The sequence below is a fragment of the Camelus bactrianus genome, chromosome 10 (assembly GCF_048773025.1).
Source record: "Camelus bactrianus isolate YW-2024 breed Bactrian camel chromosome 10, ASM4877302v1, whole genome shotgun sequence".
Lineage (NCBI taxonomy): Eukaryota > Metazoa > Chordata > Mammalia > Artiodactyla > Camelidae > Camelus > Camelus bactrianus.
Window position 1 is genome coordinate 32,057,537 of NC_133548.1, and position 20,278 is coordinate 32,077,814.

The 20,278-nt window shown below is 35.7% G+C and overlaps 1 protein-coding gene across 3 annotated transcripts in view; it reads right to left on the reverse strand.

Annotated features, from left to right (window-relative positions):
- Positions 1-20,278, reverse strand: part of GAS2 (growth arrest specific 2) — a 119,758-nt gene that overhangs the window by 84,074 nt on the left and 15,406 nt on the right. For all 3 annotated transcript variants that reach the window (XM_074372229.1, XM_074372230.1, XM_074372228.1), the window contains exon 3: positions 16,667-16,788. In XM_074372229.1, coding sequence (XP_074228330.1) covers positions 16,667-16,788 — 122 coding nt within the window. The remainder of the gene's footprint in view (positions 1-16,666; positions 16,789-20,278) is intronic.

Genomic DNA, 20,278 nt, shown 5'->3' on the forward strand with positions numbered 1-20,278 from the left:
TAAATCATAGTAAGAGTAGTAAGCTTGCAAGAGTTAGGTTTGAATGGAAGGAAGAAAAACTTATTTGTGAATATAAGATTTCTCAGAGAAAGGAGTGTGGGATGCCAGGTGTGACGGTCCCTCAGAGTCTCAACAAAATTATCAGTAAACAATTAATTATAGGAGTTCAAACAAATTGATAATAATTTTTTAAATGTTTTTGAGAGTATATGTCAGTTTTCTGTGTCCTTTCTACAGTAAAGAAATTACCTTAAGGAAATAGGCAGGAAAATTATTTTAAAATGTATCTTTCCCACAAACATTTTGTACATTCTAAGGTACAATAATTTATGATGACTGGAAGCAAATTTTGAGTTCACAGGGCCACTGACTCTAATATTTTAGTTAAAATTAGTTTTTAGTACCCGTCTGTAAAATATCCAACAAACAAAAGCATTTTTCAAAAGTCCAAAGATTGCTTAATGGATGGATTCCAGGAAACTCAATTTATTTTAGTGGCTACTGATTTTGAAGTATTTTGACCAGACTTTTTTTTTTTTTTTTTTTTTTTTTTGGTTACTCCACTGGACTGCCGATTTGGGGGACACTGTAAATGCCCATCAATTGACCGATAATATCTTCCTAAATGCTCAGTAGGTTTTAAACACAGGGATGTTAAACTTTAATAATTCAAAGAGGAAAGGATTACACTTTGACAACAAATCACTAGCAAAAAGATGATAACCAAGGACGGTAATCTATCTAACCTTTTGAAACCTCAAGTCCATCATTTGTAACTTGTTATGAGGATTAAACAAGATGTTTTGAAAAGTGCCTAGCACCAATCCTAGCCCATAGTTTATCTTCAATTAATGTCAATTTTTTCAAATGCACATCTATTTTCAGTCTATTTACGAAGAATGTCCTGATGAGAGTTGAACACTAGTTACATCATCACATCTGTAATTAGTATAAGAAGCCCACAAATACATAGGGGAAAATTAAAAGAGTTGCTTTATATTTGTATGGTAATTTAATTACAATTTGTTTCTATCCATCCTCTAATTTTTTTTTTAATCATGCTGTGCATTCATCCGCATCCTCCACACTCTAATCTCAGTGGAAGCTTCAAAAGGCAAATTTAGCTTCCCAGTGCTTTTAGGATAAAGACAAATCTCCTGATAACATGGCTTTCACAGTCTGTCTGAGCCTGGCTCCTACCTACCGACGTAGCACCAGGGCCCTGCAGTCTCCTCTAGCCACCTTGCTTCTGTTCCCACGCCCGCGTACTCCCTACGCTCCCTCCCACCACCCAGCCCCCACATGGAACTGTCCTCTGCCCTCCTCATGCCTCTCTGCCCGATTACCTTCCAACCCTGGATGATGGATCACTTCCCCCAAAGCACCACCCCTCAACACTTCTTTATAAATTGCTTAAAATCTACAATATTCAAATGCTCCTACAGCCATGTTCCCTGTGTGAGATGAATTGATGAGCAAGTCTCTTCCTCCAGATGGCTTAGTTCCATGAGGAATGGAACAGTGTTGGTTTTGTTCACCCCAGCACCTAGTATAATACCTATCCAATAGTATTTATGGAATAGTTGTTGAATAAATACAAGTCTGAGTGCAGCTAAGGCATATATTACAGCCAGCATGGGGCAGCAGAATGGAGTGGTTACAAGCACAAACTTTGGAGCAAGTCTGCCTGGCTCTGAATCCTGAATCTTGACTCACTAGTCATGTGATTTCAGACAGTAACTCAGCTACACCTGTGGAATGGCATATTAACAGTGTCCACATCATAGGGTTGCTGTGAGCGATGTATGAGGCTATCTGGAAAGTTCCTAGAATAATGCCTGCCATCCAGTATAAATATACATTTGTTAGAAAACGGAAGCAAAGGGAAGTTTAAAAAAAAAATGATATAAAATTCAGCCTGTGGTTTCAATGACCTGATGGGGATTTTAATGATCACTGAAACACAACAACAGTCTCAAAAATATTTCCTGGTTCCACTTATACATCTTGCCATCTGGGATATCTATTTAAGGATTGTATTTCTCCCCAAACAGAATTTCCTTTTTTTTTAGTTTTGTCCCCTCATCATTGTAGGTTTTCAAATTTCTAAAAGCATAGTATACCTTTGATTCTTCTCTCACCCCTTCCTACTGTGGCACGTAAGTCACCAATTCAGCTCACTGTTATTTTCTGATCAATATGTATTCAAATATCCTGCCCCTTTCAATACAGCATTGACACTCTTACTCTAAATCCTTCAATGTCTTACGTATGAACAAATGCGGAAACCCTACAAAATGTTCCTCCTATCTTCAGCCTCAGATCTTTCTAACACAATTTCCACATCATCACCATGTTCACCTTTCTAAAATGAATGCTTTCAGTCTCCAGCTCGCTGCCTGCAAAACAAGGTTCAAAATGCTTAAGCCTTGCAGCTATAAAGGTCATCAATTTAATCAGCCCATGTGCCAAAAGTTCTCCCCATGTACTATTCATATCAACTAAGTTGATCTCTTCACTATCCCCAGAATACGTTTGTAAGTTTCCAACTTCAATATTTGCTTCATTAAGCACAAATTTACACTGCATTCGCTCTTTCTCTGTCCATTTATTTGCACCAGGTCTGGACAATTCAAATTCCACTGTGTCCATGGAAACTTCTCTGAGCACTCTGATGAACTGACTTGTTTCCTGAATGTCTATAGAATCTCCTATCTATACCAGTAGATGTCAATGTACAACGATGTGTTTCAATTGCTTAAGAGTTAAGTCTACAGATGTTTGTGATCCAAAAAAGTATGACTCTAACCGTTTAAAACTGAATATCTTTTAAGGTCCATGGCAATTAAAGCATGTTCAAGGTTAACTCTAAGAGTCTTCCCTTATTCACTTGCTTAAATTTTTTTCTTGACCAGTAATGAAAGGATTGGTGTGACAGGGAGCCCACAGCACCCATAATGTGTGGGTACTTACGGGGGTACACTGCACATGTGCATAGAAATCCAAGATCTTTCCTCAATCTGACTCTTTCCCTGCCTTTTCAATTGTAAAATAAAGCACCATCATCCATCTGTTTCTTCATGTATGATACCCTGGACCAATCTCCCTTACCCTTTCTGTCTAACTCAACACCAATTCCTGCCAAGCCCTCCAACTGTGCATCTCAAAACCAACTACTTCTTTCCAACACTACTGCTACCATCCTAGGCTAAATGGTCATCACCACTCTCCTGACCTGGAAAAGTAGCTTCCTAAGTGGGTCCTCAGCTCTATTTTCACCTCTCCTAATCCATTCTCCACACTGTTATCTTTTTAAAAGAGTTTATTATGCTCCTGTTTAAACACTTCAGTGGTATAATCTTGACAACATCCAACAACCCTTAGCTCTGGTCTCATCTCTTGATGCTCTAGTGTTACATCCTCGTATCCAGACACATCTTCTTTTGGTTCCTCAGAGTCATCACGCACCTGCACATATGAGGGCTTTCATATATGCTATTTTCTATATTTCAAATACTCATTATTTCTCTCTGCCTGGCTCGTCCCCATGCCTGCTTCAGAATAACAGGGAAATTCTTCCACAAGACTAGGTTAGGTCTTCCTCTTACTTGCCCATGTACTTGGACTTCCCATATTTTAACATAACACAGCTGTAATTCACTGCTGGCTGAATTATTAGCTTAAAGTTATTCTCCTTTCCCTGCTACTTCACAAGGTACCTTGCCCTGCATATTGTAGGTCTTCAGTAAGTATTTGTTGAATAACTGACAAAATGCCATCAATATAATACATGTTATGGTGATACAAAGTTTGAGACCCATTGGTATATGTCATTTATTGAGCACTTACCATTGATATCTGTATGTTTATATGTTCATATTTTATTTTCTTAACTAGACTGTAAGCCCTTTGAGAAGAGACAGTAGTGCTTTACTCTTCTTTTTAATTATCAGCATTCTGAACACTGTTACCTCTCCATAAATGTCTATCTGTTGAAAAATCAAGAAGAGCATCCTTAAAAGATACTTTCTGTAGGGTGGTTAGAAAAGTCCTCAATCAAGAGATGACATTTGAACAGAGACCTGAAGGGAGTGAGGAGCAAGTCATACTCATATATAAGGAAAGACCACCCTAAGAAGCTAGAAGAGCAAGTGCAAAGGCCCTGTGGTGAGTGGAACCCACTTGTTGGGTTCAAAGAACAGTAAAGAAGCCAGTATGACTGCAGCAAAGTGGGGTTAGGGCAAAGTTATATGAAATATTATCAGATAAACAGCTGGGAAACGGAGTGCATAGTGCCTGGTAGACTGTTACAAAGATTTTGGCTTTTACTCCAAGTAAGTCAAGGTGCCATTGGAGAATTTTGAGCTAGGGATCGACATGATAGACTTAAGTTTTAAGTTATCTGATGACTTAACTCATTGAAAAAGCTCACTCTGACTGGCCCAGAGTCGGTACTTAGTAAGTGTGTGCTTTATCATCATATCACGTGGTATTCATTTAGTCTGAGAGAAAAGATCAGACATCTACTTTTCCATCTTTAAACAATGTTTAATATAGCAAGTATGAGAACATGGTACAAAATGTGGTGTGGTTCCTCTTTTATAATATATAAAGTCATTTATACATATATATTTATATATGTTTACACACACAGTATATAGGTAAAGATATAAAGATTAATCTCTCCTGCCTTAATCTTCTCCCTGTACTTTGTTTAAAATCTGTTTATTCTGAGTTCTGTATGTTGTTGGCAATATGCTTCTCTAGGTTGTGATCATCTGGAACAAGAGTTCTTGGTCTGGGAGGACCACGAACTTGAGATGTGGAAAAAATAATCTTTATTTTTTCTCTCCCCTAACTAAATTTTAATATTCCTTTATCATGAATGCAATAAAACTACAGTAGCTGTCTCACCAATAGAAGTCACAGATGTTTTAAATTCACACTACAAATTTTGCAGATGTCTGGAAGTAATGGGTTTACTTTCTCTTGTACTTTAAATCTATAGTATTTTTGAGACCAATGGCAGAGTACTAAAAGTAAGCAAAATATTTTTCCTTATTTTTAATTTGTGCTTTAACATTTATTTTCAATATTGCAATAGCTGCATTTCAATGTAATTGATTCCTTATATTCTGTATTTGTAGTCCTGTATGTTTAATGTGTTTTAAAACATCATTCTAAAAAGGTATCCACAGTCTTCACCCCATCGCTAATGGGGGGCACTGCACAGAAACAAGCAAGGACTCCTGATCTAAAAGGAAGAGTCTATGACTTATTTGCCTTCACATCCTTCATAGCACCTAGTACAAAACGGACTCTCAAGAGATTTTCACAATTTAGTTGGTTGACTTCCACCTTAAGATTCCTTTCTTCCTTTGCACTTCAAAGGTTTAATTCTTTTTAACAGTAGTTGATTGAGCTAATTTTTGATTTTTTTTTTTTTTTTAAATTATGGCTCCAAGATACATAAATTGCTGCATTATTTCTCATATGGAGCAGTGATGCTCACCAGGCATCTGGATGGCCAGGCCACTCAAGGTGACTGTTCTCTTGCTCTCTTTACATTCCCTGCTCGACCAGGGAGGGCCTGCTTAGCTTTACCCAATTCACAGGACAGACCTTCCTACATACTTGCCCCAGGCTCCAGCTAGTGATTGTTCTTAACAATGGGGCTGCCAGGGGCATGCTCCTCTGCTGGTTTCCCTGGTAACAAATGAGCCAATCTGACATCAATTCCCACTATGACTGCTAACCTCCCCCTGTCCCCAGGAGCTAAGACTGCAGTCATGTCCTGCCCATCCTGCCTGCTGTCTGTCCCACATGGTGGGGTGTTGCTCCGGGACCTTACTTTAGGCATATAAGCTCCCTTTATCTGTTAAATCATCGACATCTCTGTCACTGACTCTGGACTTTCTTTGCTCTTGTAGCTGAGCAAATACAGGCCTTGTAGACCTGTGAGGTCCAGCTCAACAGCATCCATTAGACAAGAAGTCTATGCTGGTGTGAAATTAGACACAACCAGCAAAGCAATATAAACACCAAATACATACCAGACAGCTTCATGCATGATATGTCATGCATTTTCAAACTGCTAAGTGAAACAATAGAAGGTATTCATGTAGTCAAGCCTCTAAAAGCTTAAGATACAGTTGAAAACTTCTGTACACTGTAAACTCAGTTACCTCATCTAAAAAACATTATGCCGTTAGCCTCTAATGTACCAGTACCACATACCTTGGACCACACACACATCAATATGGGAAGTACTTATATTTTGAATCACCTAGCAATCCCTAGACATTTTTAAATGAAAAAGAAACTCTTTCCCCCTGATTTTCATTCCCCTAAAAAAGGCTCTTGTTATAAAATCTGTGACTGTTCTCCATTAAGAAATGGCATGCATAATCACTATTGATTTGTTTAAATGATCTGAATTTCTCCAAAGCATTAGGTAACAGCTCATTTTAAAATAATTAATTTTCTATTTTCCATATGGCGAGAGTGACTTTTCCTGACCTAGTATTCTATATCCACAGTGCTTTGAAACAGCAGTGACCACAATTAGTGCTATCAAATATCACGAAGCAGTTCCCCAATTACACTCCTTTTACAATCGTGTCTTGCCCATGTGACTGCATGTGGTTAAATGCAGGATGTGAGCGTGTAAGTGGAAGAGATGATGTCATCGTGGAAAAACTCGATCAGGTTTACCCTTATGCTCAGGGGGCCATGTTCTGCTGGTGCTATATGAAATTACATAGATGAAAAATGTGTGTGGTGTGTGTGTGCGCGCACGCCTCCTCCTTCTAATCCAGAATTTGTTGTAATTTTTTTCATGCATTCTGGAATTTCAATTCAACGTGTTTTATTGTTAGTTTTATACTTTTATGCTTCATACGTTTTTAATGCAGCCATTAATTATACTACTAAACAACAGCTTACAGTTTGAACTTTAAAGAGGAAAGAACAGTTTTGAAGGAGAGTCCTTCAGTCCTTCATCTGAAGCAGATCCACATCAATTTGCAGCCTCTGAAACTTGGCAAATTTCTAGGTTAAATGCAGCCACCTTGTCTTTCTCCTTCTCTCCCTCGTTTCTGGAATGTGAGCATTCTCAGCAGAGCATTAGAATAAAGCTGGAAATAATCTCTCTCACATCTCTCAGCACAAAGAGTTCATCAGAGGCAAACTCTAATGTGAAAAAAAAATCATGAGAACTTGGGAGAATAATGACTCCCTCTTGCTCATATTAAAAGGTCAACAGCTACTGATCTGCAACAAATAAGAAAGGAGCCAAGGGTAATAATAATAGATTATATTTTACTCTCTTGTAATTTGAGGGGAATTTTGAAATAATTCTGATTCTTGTCAGTTGCTTCTTTTACATAAAAAGACAGCTGTCTCAAATGTGAGTGCGGGTCCCAAAGGTTAATTCCATGCTTTGCAAATGGTTATTTTCCATTTGGTTATGATTATTTGGACCTATACACTTGTCCAAATAATCTTAACTATGTAAAGCCAAAATGTAGCTCAACATCTAATTCCGTCTACAGATAAAGGAACAAACTTTATACTGTTTTCAGTAATTTTCCCAAAGAATCTCAGCCCATCTTCTTAGACACTGACCTTCTTTGCCCCCCACCAAAAGAGTTATAGAAAAAGAGGGAGGATGGCAATTCTTCTATGATGATTCGCTGAGAACAATGAAATGAAAATAATTTAGATTTTTGACTTTGTAGTCATAAAAAGTTAGATTAACAAATGTAATAATGTATGGGTGGAAAGGATGGCCAAATGAATGTATTGAAATACACTTAAAAATCATTGCAATAGGCCAGATAAAAGCACCTTGGGCATTCCAATGTGTGTACAGCTGTTATTTTATAAAGTCAGTATTATTATTTTTAACTGGTATCCCTTTTGATTTAGGAATTAAATGAAGTAGACTCAAAATATTTTTTTTAAAAAACTATATGTACAAAAATTTTTCAGGGTATATTACTATATGTTTTCAGTTCTATTCTAAATTCAGACACAAAATATTGCCTTTCTCTTATTTAACCTGTGACTACTTCTTTTTCAAATCGTTTTGTAAACTTGATCCCAAAACCTATGTATCCCCACATACATCATACTTCTTCCTCATAGAGAGTAAACTGCTTGAGTAGACTGTGTCTAAGTCACACCCTTACTCATCACGAACACAAATGCACGTAAACATCCACAGTAAGGAACATCATCTCTCGTTCCTAACATATACTCATCAATCATCTCTCAGATTTTAAAATAACGTATACAACTGGCACTCAATTATAAAATATTCGTAGTTCGTAATATTCTATATTGTTAAAGGTTGATGAAATGATAAACTTGCTTTATGTTATGATCATTTTAATTTTCTTTTTGAGTTATCCACTGGTTAATAAAGTAACACATCTAGCAGAAAACCAAATAGCAGCATTTATTGCTCTTTGTTCCTAAGCGCTGGGATTCTCTGATTCTCTCCTGCAGTTTTACAGAAACTTTATTTTTATCTTGCTTGTTAAATAGTGTTTTGGTGCATCACTAATTAGGCACTCTGAGAAGAAACAACAGTTCTTACATTCCCATTTCACTCATCAGCTACTTTATTGCACAAAAGGGGCAGTTATTGAGAAAGAGATGCAAAAGAAAGAAAAAGAAAGAAAGAAAGAAAGAAAGAAAGAAAGAAAGAAAGAAAGAAAGAAAGAAAGAAAGAAAGAGAAAAAAAGAAAGAAAGAAAGAAAGAAAGAAAGGAAGGAAGAAAGGAAGAAAGGAAGAAAGGAAGAAAGGAAGAAAGGAAGAAAGGAAGAAAGGAAGAAAGAAAGACAGACAACATGATGATTTCGTCTTTATGGCTCCTTTAGTAATTGAAAGACCCAACCATTAATTACTGTAACAATACCTCAATTCAGGTAAAAAATAAATCTCTTGAGGACCTATTATAGGAAATGCCCTACAATTATTCTTTCTCCTAATTCTCAATGGTGAGCAAATTCATAAAACTATATTATTACTCGTCTCATTCTGACTTTAATGGAACTATGGCAAACACTATAAATAGGCCTTGCACAAAAATCTTCAAAATGAATAAAACATTTGGATTAAAAAAATGCTCTTTTTCTGTCATCATTTTTACCTTTAGATAATGCTCTGAGCTCAAATAATAACGTATCATGGGACTATATAATAATAGCTACAATTAACTACACAATGGCCCTCCTCTAGAATTCGTTCACTAGCTAGCTTAGACTGTCACCATCTATTGCTTCAGCCAATCTCTTGTCAGTATTTCTAATGTCCTCAGGTCCTTGTTCTTCCGCTGAACCATCCTAAAATTCTCCAATCCTCAGTTTTCTCCATTACTTACACGGTCAACTTTGTTCTATATGATTTTGCACATCAAAGACTTCTGAGCTAAGCAAAACCAGCTGAGGGGAGGAATTTTCAAATTGGTAAGGATAAAAGTCTCCAGGATTAAAAATCCCCATAATAACGTCTGGATCTACAAGTAAAAGTCTGCATTGGGCCATTTATCCACTCTTTCATTTATTTATTTATCCAAAACATGTCTACTGAGCACCTGTATGCCTGCTACTAGGATAGACTTCTATATGAGTAAGACATAAACTATGTCCTCACGGATCGTAGAGTCTAGTAAAGGGACCAAGACAAGAAAACAACTAAATACAATAATATGGTACAGGTGCTCTGACAGATGGGAAACCAATTTTACCTACAAAGTATAAAAGATCATAACAGACATCTCTGCTTTTCCAGAATCCCCCTTCCTTTCCTTTGGGAAACCATCCCTCCCTCATTTTATTTTGTCTGGACAAAAGTCCGTCAAAGCGAGCCATGAACCAGTCAGAGAGCTGTCTCTTAATCGAACTAATCAGATTCTTTCTTGCTGCAATTTGAATCTTGAAAGGAATGATAAGATAAATTTAATAGCTAAATATTCATGAGGCCTGTATGTACTAGGTACTACTCAGTGCTTATGCATATTAAATTATTTAGTCTTCATAATAACTTGGTAAGGTAGATAATATTATTACCTACAGGTTACAAATGAGAAAATTAAAGCATAGAGAAGTTAGGTCATTTCCCCAAGCTATGTCATGATTTAAACCCAGGAAGTCCGGTGGCTGAGTCCATGCTATTAACCATTTCTGTTTAGCTGCCCTCTTTAAACGATGTTTAAAATGATCAATTCTGATAGTGGTACTGTCAAATGACTGTCCCTGTATCTGTGCAGTTAACCTTTGGAAATGGCATAATTTCTAGGCCCTCCAAGGCCCTACGTTTTTATTACTTCAGTACCAGAGAGTAAAGTTCAGGCATCAGGCATTAGAAAAATATGGAATATTTGGAATTGGTGTTGAGGCTGCTATTGGCATCTGTGGAATAAAAACTAGTAGCCCGTGCAATTATATAGGGGTTGGAGAAGAAACTGTTTTTGTGGGGTCTTAAGCTTATCTCATTTGGGGGATCTTTTATGAAAAGGAACACAGTTTATGAATATAAAATTCGACATGAAACTCAATATTTACTTAAGATAATAAAAGAAAGCACAACAGATGAATAACTTTTGAAAGATGATAAACACGAGAACCATTACCAAGTACAGGAGAACCACACAATATTTTTATCGATTAACTGCCCTACAGAAACTTATCTTATTTTTTCCTGTAGATTTTGCCTTGATACTCTTTGATTGCCTCTTCATAAACAATGATTTTAGGAAAATTTTCATAGGGAAATAGAAGGACAACTCAGTCTTTCTTTTAGCATGATTATTCGGAACAAATTTTCATAGTGTTAGAAAAATTCATTATTGGTGAATATCATAAAAGAACATTACCTTTTTGTGAAGGGCATCATGCAAATGTTCCTAGCTGGTTCTGGTTGTCTGATGGAGACTGAGTCTCTGTCTGGGGATGCTAATGACAATGAAACTTAAACTCTTTATAATGAACTTAGTGCCAGATAATCAACATGGTCATATTTTTTTGTGTCACCTCTTTTATATTTTTTTAACACCTTTACTGTGTAATGGTTCCTGCACAGTAAACTTAATGTTTTTCAGGTGTACAATTTGATGAATTTTGACAGATGTATACACCAACGAAACCACCACCACAATCAAGATAGCTAACATTCCTATCACTCCCCAAGAGGTGCAATTTTCGAATTCCCAATTTATCCCTTCCCCTCTCCTTTACCTGCTGGTAACCTTAAGTTTGTTCTCTATGTCTGAGTTTGTTTCTGTTTTGTAGATAAGTTCATTTGTGTCCTTTATTTTTTAAGATTCCGTATATAACTGATACTATATGGTATTTTTCTTTCTCTTTCTGACTTACTTCACTTAGAATGACAATCTCCAGGGCCATTCATGTTGCTGCAAATGGCATTCTTTTATTCTTTTTTATGGCTGAGTAGTATTCCATTCCATCTTCTTTATCCAGCCATCTGTCGGTAGACATTTAGGTTGTTTCCATGTCTTGGCTATTTTAAATAGTGCTGCTGTGAACACTGGGGTGCATGTGTCTTTTTGAATTATATTTTCCTCCAGATACATACCCAGGAGTGGGATTGCTGGGATTTTGAGTTGTGCCTAGCAATATTCTATCACAGAGTAGAAGTGTCACACACAGGATTAGTTCAATTCAGTCTGAAGATCCAGGTAAATTCCATAAGCACACCATTCACTCCCTATCACACCCATCTTTTCACACTGCTTTTTTTCTCAGCCTGCACATATAGTTCATATCAAATTCCCTATTACTAGTTGACTGTGCATGGAAAGAAAAAAGCCAAGCACCTTTTCACATCATTGTACATGACATGCCAACATTTATTGCTATAGCACTTGAGCCCCATTTAGGCATAACCCTGTAAGAAAGTATAGAACAGAAACACTCCCAAAGCTAAAAACATTAAACAAGTCATTTCATCGTTTCTAGACAATGAGCTAGAGAAGAAAAATTTGCAAAGAGAAATGGTCACAAGAGAATTTAATGTTACACTGGGAGATAATTGAATATACTTAAAACTTGATAAGATATTTATACTTCTGTTTAATTCCAAGGAATTGGACTTAATCACTGACTTTCCTATTTTTTCATTCTCTCCTCAATCCCAGGCTGCAAAAGAAAATCATTTATTTCCATATCATTCCACCTATATCCCCTCCCTCTCATTATGAGTCACTCTGTTGGTTTAACTCTAGCATTATAGTTGCATTTCAAAATCATGGATTTCTTTAAAAATATAGTTATTTTAGTTGCATAACCAGATACATTTATGTGTAGTTTAATCACAGCTGAGATTTTCTTCTCAAGAAAACCCTTTTAACACTTCTACCATACTTTCTTGTTCTGTCAGAGATGTTGGCAGTACACACAGATGACTAGGTTTCTCTGAATTCAATCTAGATAAGATGTTCTCTAAACAAAATGTGCTATTGATTTTTGAGGGAAAAACTCTAATCTTTATGTCTGATTTAATTCCTGGATGGTACAACATCCTGAGGTATTGTTATCTCGCAGCTCAGGGAACTAGGAACTCTTGATGGGCAAACGTACTACGGGCATTCTATCTGCCTGGGATGTTCTTTCCCACAAACAAGGGCTGGATTCTACATTTACATGGTGAATGTTCAGTTCCTTCTTCAGAGCATAATGCAGCATTCTACTAAGTAACAGAACTTCTTCTTTTTTTTTTTTTCCCCCTTTTCCCTTCATGTGCTTCAAACCTGATCTAACCACCCAGGGCTCTTTGAAGTCAAAGGAAGCTCTGAACTCAGGGAAACTCTGATGTCTGGGATAGAGGCTCCTAAGATAAATGAGACAAAAGGAAAGGAGTGTTAGGAGAAAAAGAGAGGTTGAATCCTTTGAATATCTTGCACCATGTTGATGCCCCAGTGTTTGAGAGAATCGTGTACACAAATCAGTGAGTCATGACTGGGAAAAAGAACAGAGGAAATACACAGTAAGAAGGGGTTCCTGCAGTTAAACTCTCTGGACCAGGACATGAAAGTTTATATCAATGTTAACACTTACTTCGTCTTGACTGGAGATGCCAACATTGAGTCAGCTAACAAAGGGTCAAGAGCTACAAAACCTAACCTTGGATTTATCACTTGTTTTGGTTTTCTCATCCCAATAGGATATCCAAAAGATTAGTTTTGTTTAGATTTTTTGCCTTTAAAGTTCCTCAGCTCCAGGAATAATTAACATTTACATATATAATAAATTGATCATATTATGGTGCATATAAACTAATTAAAATTAAATTATACAAGGCTAAGATTAACTACTCACAGCTAAAAACCTAAGAGGTTATTTTTCAAAACTGATCTATTGATACTTGGAAAGAATTACAGGATATAATTTATTTGCATTCAGAGTATTTTACCAAGTCAGAATAGGATATAAGTCATGCATTTATAATTAAAATATTAAATATGTAAACTGTCTAACATATTTATTGAATTTACTTGCAAATATGAATAGTGTTTAAATCACTCTTAACACAGACATACTTCACACATACCAGACATAACTTACTCGCTCTAATGTGTTTACACAGCTGTAAAATTCCCAAATTATCTATCAATCAGGAAAAGTAAAAATATTGCTGTGAGAATAAGAACGTAAGATTTAAGCTGCTGGAGAGAAAATTCCAAAGGACTTCCTATAACATGACTTTAGATGGGATCAAGTTTGTTCTGGATTTTTTTTAAAAGTCATTCAGTTTTAACATCTCCCTAAATATAAGTTTCACTAATTCAGTAAAGGAATTGACCTCTCAATTGATTGAATCTCTCTTCACCACTATTGTCCCTAAATTTCAAAATGCCAGGGTGAAAAAAAATTACTTCCATACACACAAGTGGACTTAATATTGTCACCTTAATGTTGTAACTCCCAATTTGAAAGTCTCCTTTTTTCCTAAGGGAAATATTCAATGCAAACCTAACTACCCAGGTTTTAATAAATCTATTCTTGTTTAAATTTAGATTTAATAATAACAAAATGCTGTAGAATCTCATATAACAGCTCTTTCTGTTTTTAGAGAAAGATGGATTGAAAACTATGAATCTTGACAAAATCATATTTATGAACAATAATAGCTATGAAGATATTAGCCATTGGCTTTTCACCCTCGGAAAAATTTCTCATAAAATGCAAAAAAGAAAAAAAAGCTGTCTTTGCATTTTTCATATAGTAAGATACATGCTATTTTGATTTGCAATGGAAGTAGGTTGTGAAATATATAAATTTTGCCAAGGACACAGAAGGCAATTCAGTCAAGAGTAATTGTGTCAATTTCTAAGTCAGAGTAAATTTGATTTTTTGAGCATTGAGTATTAGGTCATACTGGGTATTTTTAAACCTACACTTGTTCAATTACCACAGTTGAGTTTTTATACTAAAATATATTTACCAAAATCAAAATAAATTTGAGTTTTATATTCAATTGAACAAATGGATTAGGATCAAGGAAATACTTTAAGTTTAACAAAAACTTTCTTCAGTTTTATTCATTTTGAAAGGACAACTTCCTTTATTTCTTTTTATGTTTTATAGTTTTATTATAAAATGATATAATTTGAAATAGATTGCAAACTCCCAACTCATAACTATTCTCAATATTACAATTGTTATGGAGATTTGGGGCAACTATACACGTATTTGTATACAGTAGCTATCACACTAACTATGAATTTTTACAAGTACTTAATTTTTTTATTCTAGTTTCCTCTAGTTAATCTAAAATTCTCATCAGGATATCTTAACTTTTTCACATAGAGAAGAGAGATGGTATTTATCAAGAGCCTTTTTTGGGTAATGCCCTCTGGCAGGCAGATATGCATAATTTTTAAAACTATGTTACAGATAGGAAAGCCAAGACTCAGATATGTCTACTTACAAATAATAAAACTAGAACCAAAGCAAAATGTGGTCAACATCAAAGCCTTCGAGGGCTGTCTTACACTTGACAGTCTTAGTATTACAATTCTATATGGGGATTTTAGCTTTTGTTTAAAAAAGCAATAGTTTAGAAAACAATCAAAAAGTTACTGAAACTGTACCTTCGAGTTGTTCACTCTTTGTTACTAGGAAGAATTCAAGACGGAAATATGGAGACAAGGGGCTCTCTCTATGATTAAGATAATGCTTTGAAAAAAATCTGAGCACGACACTTTTTTTCCCCTCTGTTCATTATTTTAGAGTGAACTTTGTATACAGATTGTCCTCCTATTAGGCATTATGTTTTCTCATTAGCAAACTGAAGTAGAGGCCAGTTGCATTACAATGGAAGCCATGACAGAAGAATAACTGGTCTCCTACCAGTCCTAACGTTGAGTTTGCATTTTCGTGAGCAACCTCTTCGTGCCTATGCTCTCAGAGTGAACCGAAATGAGACAGCACTAGTCTTGGAAAGAGGATGTCTGTGTCAAGTTCTCAGCTCGGTCACTGCCTAGCTGGGTGATGTTGCACAAATCACGTAGTCTGCATCTAAATGCAGAAAAAAAAAAAAAACCCTCAGTGGTTCCCAAACTTTGCTGCACATCAAAAGCACCTGCACAGATTTTAAGAAATCCCAATCCCCCCAGGTGGCTCTCCCTAGGGACTAAATCCGAATGTTGAGGCATGGGAGCCAGCTCCCAGTAGTTTTTAAAGACCTTCAGGTGATTCCTCTGGGTAGCAAGGTTTGAGAGCCACTGAATTAATTAATACCTTCACAGAGCTGCTCTTAAGGTGAAAAAAAATAAGGGGCTTTGTATATTATACAGTACTTTACAGGGTGATATAAAATATTATCCCCAAACCAACTGTAGTGCTGTAAAAGGAATACATTGTTTTAGGGAACCTGATCTTTTGTTTTGGATTTTAGTTCCATAGTCATAAAGAAACAATACATAAATAATCAGCTTTACTTTTTTTCCCCCAGAGTTGCGGAGAGTTTAATAGTTTTCTTATTTTTGTTTTCAGCTGCCCTCAACATTATTTTAACCTTATTTTTTCTGCCCTCTTTTCCTTCCCTATTTAAAATTAAGAAAAGTGTCATTTACCTTGTTCCTTTAAAAAATTATCAACACCACACTTATGTATTTATAATAACCGGGAAAAAATATTAGAACAGTGTGCAGAAAAGAAATCAGAGTAGTCAGAAAAAAAATAATTTGTCCAAAGTTACTTAGTTCAATCTATTATTTAAAACCAGCAAAAAATTACACACTCCAGATATTTTAATTCAGTATTCTACCATAATAATCTACTTGGAAACAAAGACCTCTTCAGTGAATCTTTCTTGACCATTGCCTGATGACTTAAGTTACTTCTCTGCTAAATTCTGAACCAATTTGTCAGATTAACCAGTTTATACACAGTATTTATTTTGTACTAATACTATCAATTTCCATAACCTCCTATTTAATCAGACTTACCAAAAGGATTATGTAATTTATGTAATTGAGGGCAAATAACATGTTACCTAATTAAAAAGCACCCTCTGAGTTTTAGAAGCATTACTGCATCCATTCACAACAAAATCCTCAAATTAAACTCAATTCTTAAGCCACTACAATTGTAATCCACCACCAGACAGTGAGTGATTCTGCCTTGGGATCTTTTACCTTTGTGGGCTTGTTGGCCTCCATGCTCTCCTTGAATTTCTCTTGCACGGTTTCTGCAAGTTGACAGAGCAAGGCACCATTATCCAACTTCTCCATGAAAGTTTCTGCTGTAATCTCCTTCCCTGAAATAAAAAAAAAGAAGCGTTATAAAAGCACAGTGATTCCCCAACCCAAGTGTGACATTCATGCTGACATATTTGATGCCATTTTTACCACCAGAGTTTCAATTCCAGCTGAGTTGCATATCTGGGATAGGAAATCCCTGGGAAGAATAGTTTCTTTGGAATTTTATGTTTTCCTTTGGCCCCAAGAATCTCAATATTTTCTATTTTCATAGTATAGTTTCAACTGCATGGATGTTTTATTTGATGTTAAAAGTGGCAAAAGGATGGCCTGGGTAAAGGGTCCCACTACTTAGCAATCAAGAAGAATAAAAACCAACCAGTCAATGAAACTCAAGGAACAAGCTTTCAATGATCATATAATTTGGCCTCTGAGATTTGTTTGAGTCTCATCCTCTGTGACCCTTTACCATGGCCTGCAAGGCAAGTGCGCAAAGCACAAGTAGGTATTTTGTGTGATGTGTTCATTTTTCATTATAAGAGTGCTCTGTTGATTTTAAATACAGCCATATCATATCAAAAAATCAACAGCCACTGGCAATTTTAATAGCATGGTCAATGCATAAAGCCATATCTCTAAATTCCACTACATCTGCTTTCCCAATTAAGATAATACAGAGGTTAAATTAATGCAAGTGGTAAACTCTCTGTAAGAACACACAACCTCTGATCATTCTTCCCCTTCCTGATGCGGTGCTTGACCTGTGGAATTATCAGGTTCACATCTCTGCTTTTTTCTCTCTCCTCCCAACCACTCATGGCTTCAATTACTGCTGTTCCAAACTATTCAAAATTGTACATCCCTGACATTTTTTAACTGGTGAAAAGTTGTTTTTCTTCTTTCTTCTATGATCCTAAAGTATATTTTCTTACTTCTTTTTATTCTTTTATTTTGTAACAGCTTTAGAGGATGTAATTCACATACCTTACAATTCGCCCATTTAAAGCATATAATTCAATGGCTTTTAGTAAATTCATAGAGTTGGGAAATCACCACCACCATCAATGTTAGTGCATTTTTATCGCCCCCTAAAGAAACTGTATGCTTTAACTATCACTCCTGATGGCTCCATTCCCCTTTACCTATAATACCATTCCTTTCTTTCTTATATGTTTCTCAAAACTCATCTTTCCCAAAGCTCTCTCCTTTTCCTGGTTTTGTAATTCTCAAAGTTTCAGAATGTTTCATTTCCCTGTCTTAATTTCCTGTAACGTATTAGTCACAAGTCCTGTAGATTCATGCTCCCTTCTGTTTCTAGTACCATAATCTCAATAAAAAATTTCACGATCTGGTACCCAAACTCTAGCAAAAAGAACAACAGCCAGTCCTTGGACCCTTGAATTCTCCCTCCAGTATATATCCTAATCACTGCTAAAATTAGTAATGCCAAACACCACCTGCACTGAGTCAGTTTTCACCTTTACTGCATAGTCCTTAATCTCTTCTACCTAACAAATAAAATATACCCACTTTAACCCCATATTCAAAGTCCTCTCATCTGCCGCTAATCCACCTTTCCACTCAAATGTCCTTACACTCTGCTCCTCGGTCGGCACCCTGCCTTCCCAGTTCCATTAGCAGACCTTCCCGTTTCCAGTCTCATGCCTTTATTCTAGGCATGGGCCCTGCCTGAAGCATCCCCCAATTTTCTATCTGCCTAGCCAAGTTCTACTTTTCCTTTAACCAGAAACCCAGAAAGAGATCCTCCCAGTATACACTGGTCTCCTTTCTAAAATGGTCATACTCAGGAGTACCACATACTTTGGCATGCATCAAACGTCTTCTATTGCTAATAACATATGTTTTGTGTAAAGTTCTTGCCGTCTTCGGTACACTATTGACCTCTTGAGATATTATTGTTTTGTGTGTATTCCTGTCATTTACATAGAAGGTACCTAGTAAATGTGTTCAGTGAGCATGAGAATTAACAAATAAAGAAACAAGAGGGAGGTAGAGCCCAGTGGTAGAGTGCCTGCCTAGTATGCATGAAGTCCTGGGTTCAATCCCCAGGACTTCCATTAAAAATAAATAAATAAATAAACCTAATTACCTCTCACCTTTAAAAAAAAAAAAAAAAGTGAAGAAACAAGCTACTGGAAAACTTAAAGAAAATGTTGGATATTATTTTTGTTGAAAGTAGTAAAGTTAAAGCAAAAAATCCCCGGTATTTTAAAGCTTTATACTGAGAGTCATCATAGGATTAACTTTAACCTTAAGGAAAATGCATGCAGCTCAATTCCATGAACACTTAAGATAAATATGAACCAGTTGGAAAACAGATAAATTAGTGGCCTACAGTTAAACTGTGTACCTAATATATTTGGATTTTAAGGAACATCTGTTTAAAATGATTTTTTTAAAAATAGTTTTAGGGGAAGGGCAGGTAAAGGAGGAAAAAGAATTACTTTTTTTTAATGTTCTTTTTTCCCTGCTGGATAGTTCACATTCTAGCCCTCGGTTAGGATAATGACTTCTGCAGGAGGCAAAACGTCAGTAGCTTTAAGTACTCACCACAGAGGCAGCCTACACAGAACTACTATTATTTCAAAATTGTATGCAGCTCAACTCAATTAAGGAATGAAAGTAATAGTCTCAAGATGTAAAATGTCAGCACAACTCAGAACTTGCATTATGCATTCACCATATTGGCTTGCATTTTCAATGCAGTAAGGAAGTTATGTTGCAAACAACCGTAAAAATAAATATTAGAAATATAATTTAAATTATCAGTGAAATTTCAAGGTAAAGAAGGTAAACTTTAAATTGTTGAATGGTTCCCTTGTAAATTGTTTCTAAGATTTTCTACATTTGGAAGAAGTCTTTAGGTATTCTCATTGCATTAAACTACATGAAAATTTAGATTCTACTCATAATGTGAAGTGACAAGATGATTACAATAAATTTAAAAGAACTTGTAAATTATAAAAAAGAAAAATGGCTTTCATTAAAAAGTCATTAGCAATTTACCAAAAGGTATGGTTTTTACTTTTTAGGCATTATACCTAAAAAAATTTTAGTTATCCTGCTTTCCATGAATACTTGAGGAATTTTACATCGAACATCTGTACCTAATGAAAAATATATTAGGTGTCAGCTTTCAATTCTGTATATTTTATAGCTCCAAAAGGTGGGATTTTTTTTTTTTTTTGGCTAAAACAAGACACTATTACATACTTTATAGCTGAAACGTACTGACTCGAATGAAGGAAAAATGCAAGACAGAATTTTTTAAACCTTCATATGTAACATATTTTCCATTCAACGATTAAGAATCATAAATTATACATTTCAAGTGTACCGAATAATTGTAAGAAATCACTGCAACCCTTACATGGTATGATATGTTATCTCATTCTTTACTGCGTTAATATTACCAGAAATATTCAAAAAACAGAATATAAAAATGGCTGAATTTAATCATCACAAATCTACCAGAATAGGCTACAAATTACTAGTTACAACTTAAGTTATACAAAGTTAAATCTCTGT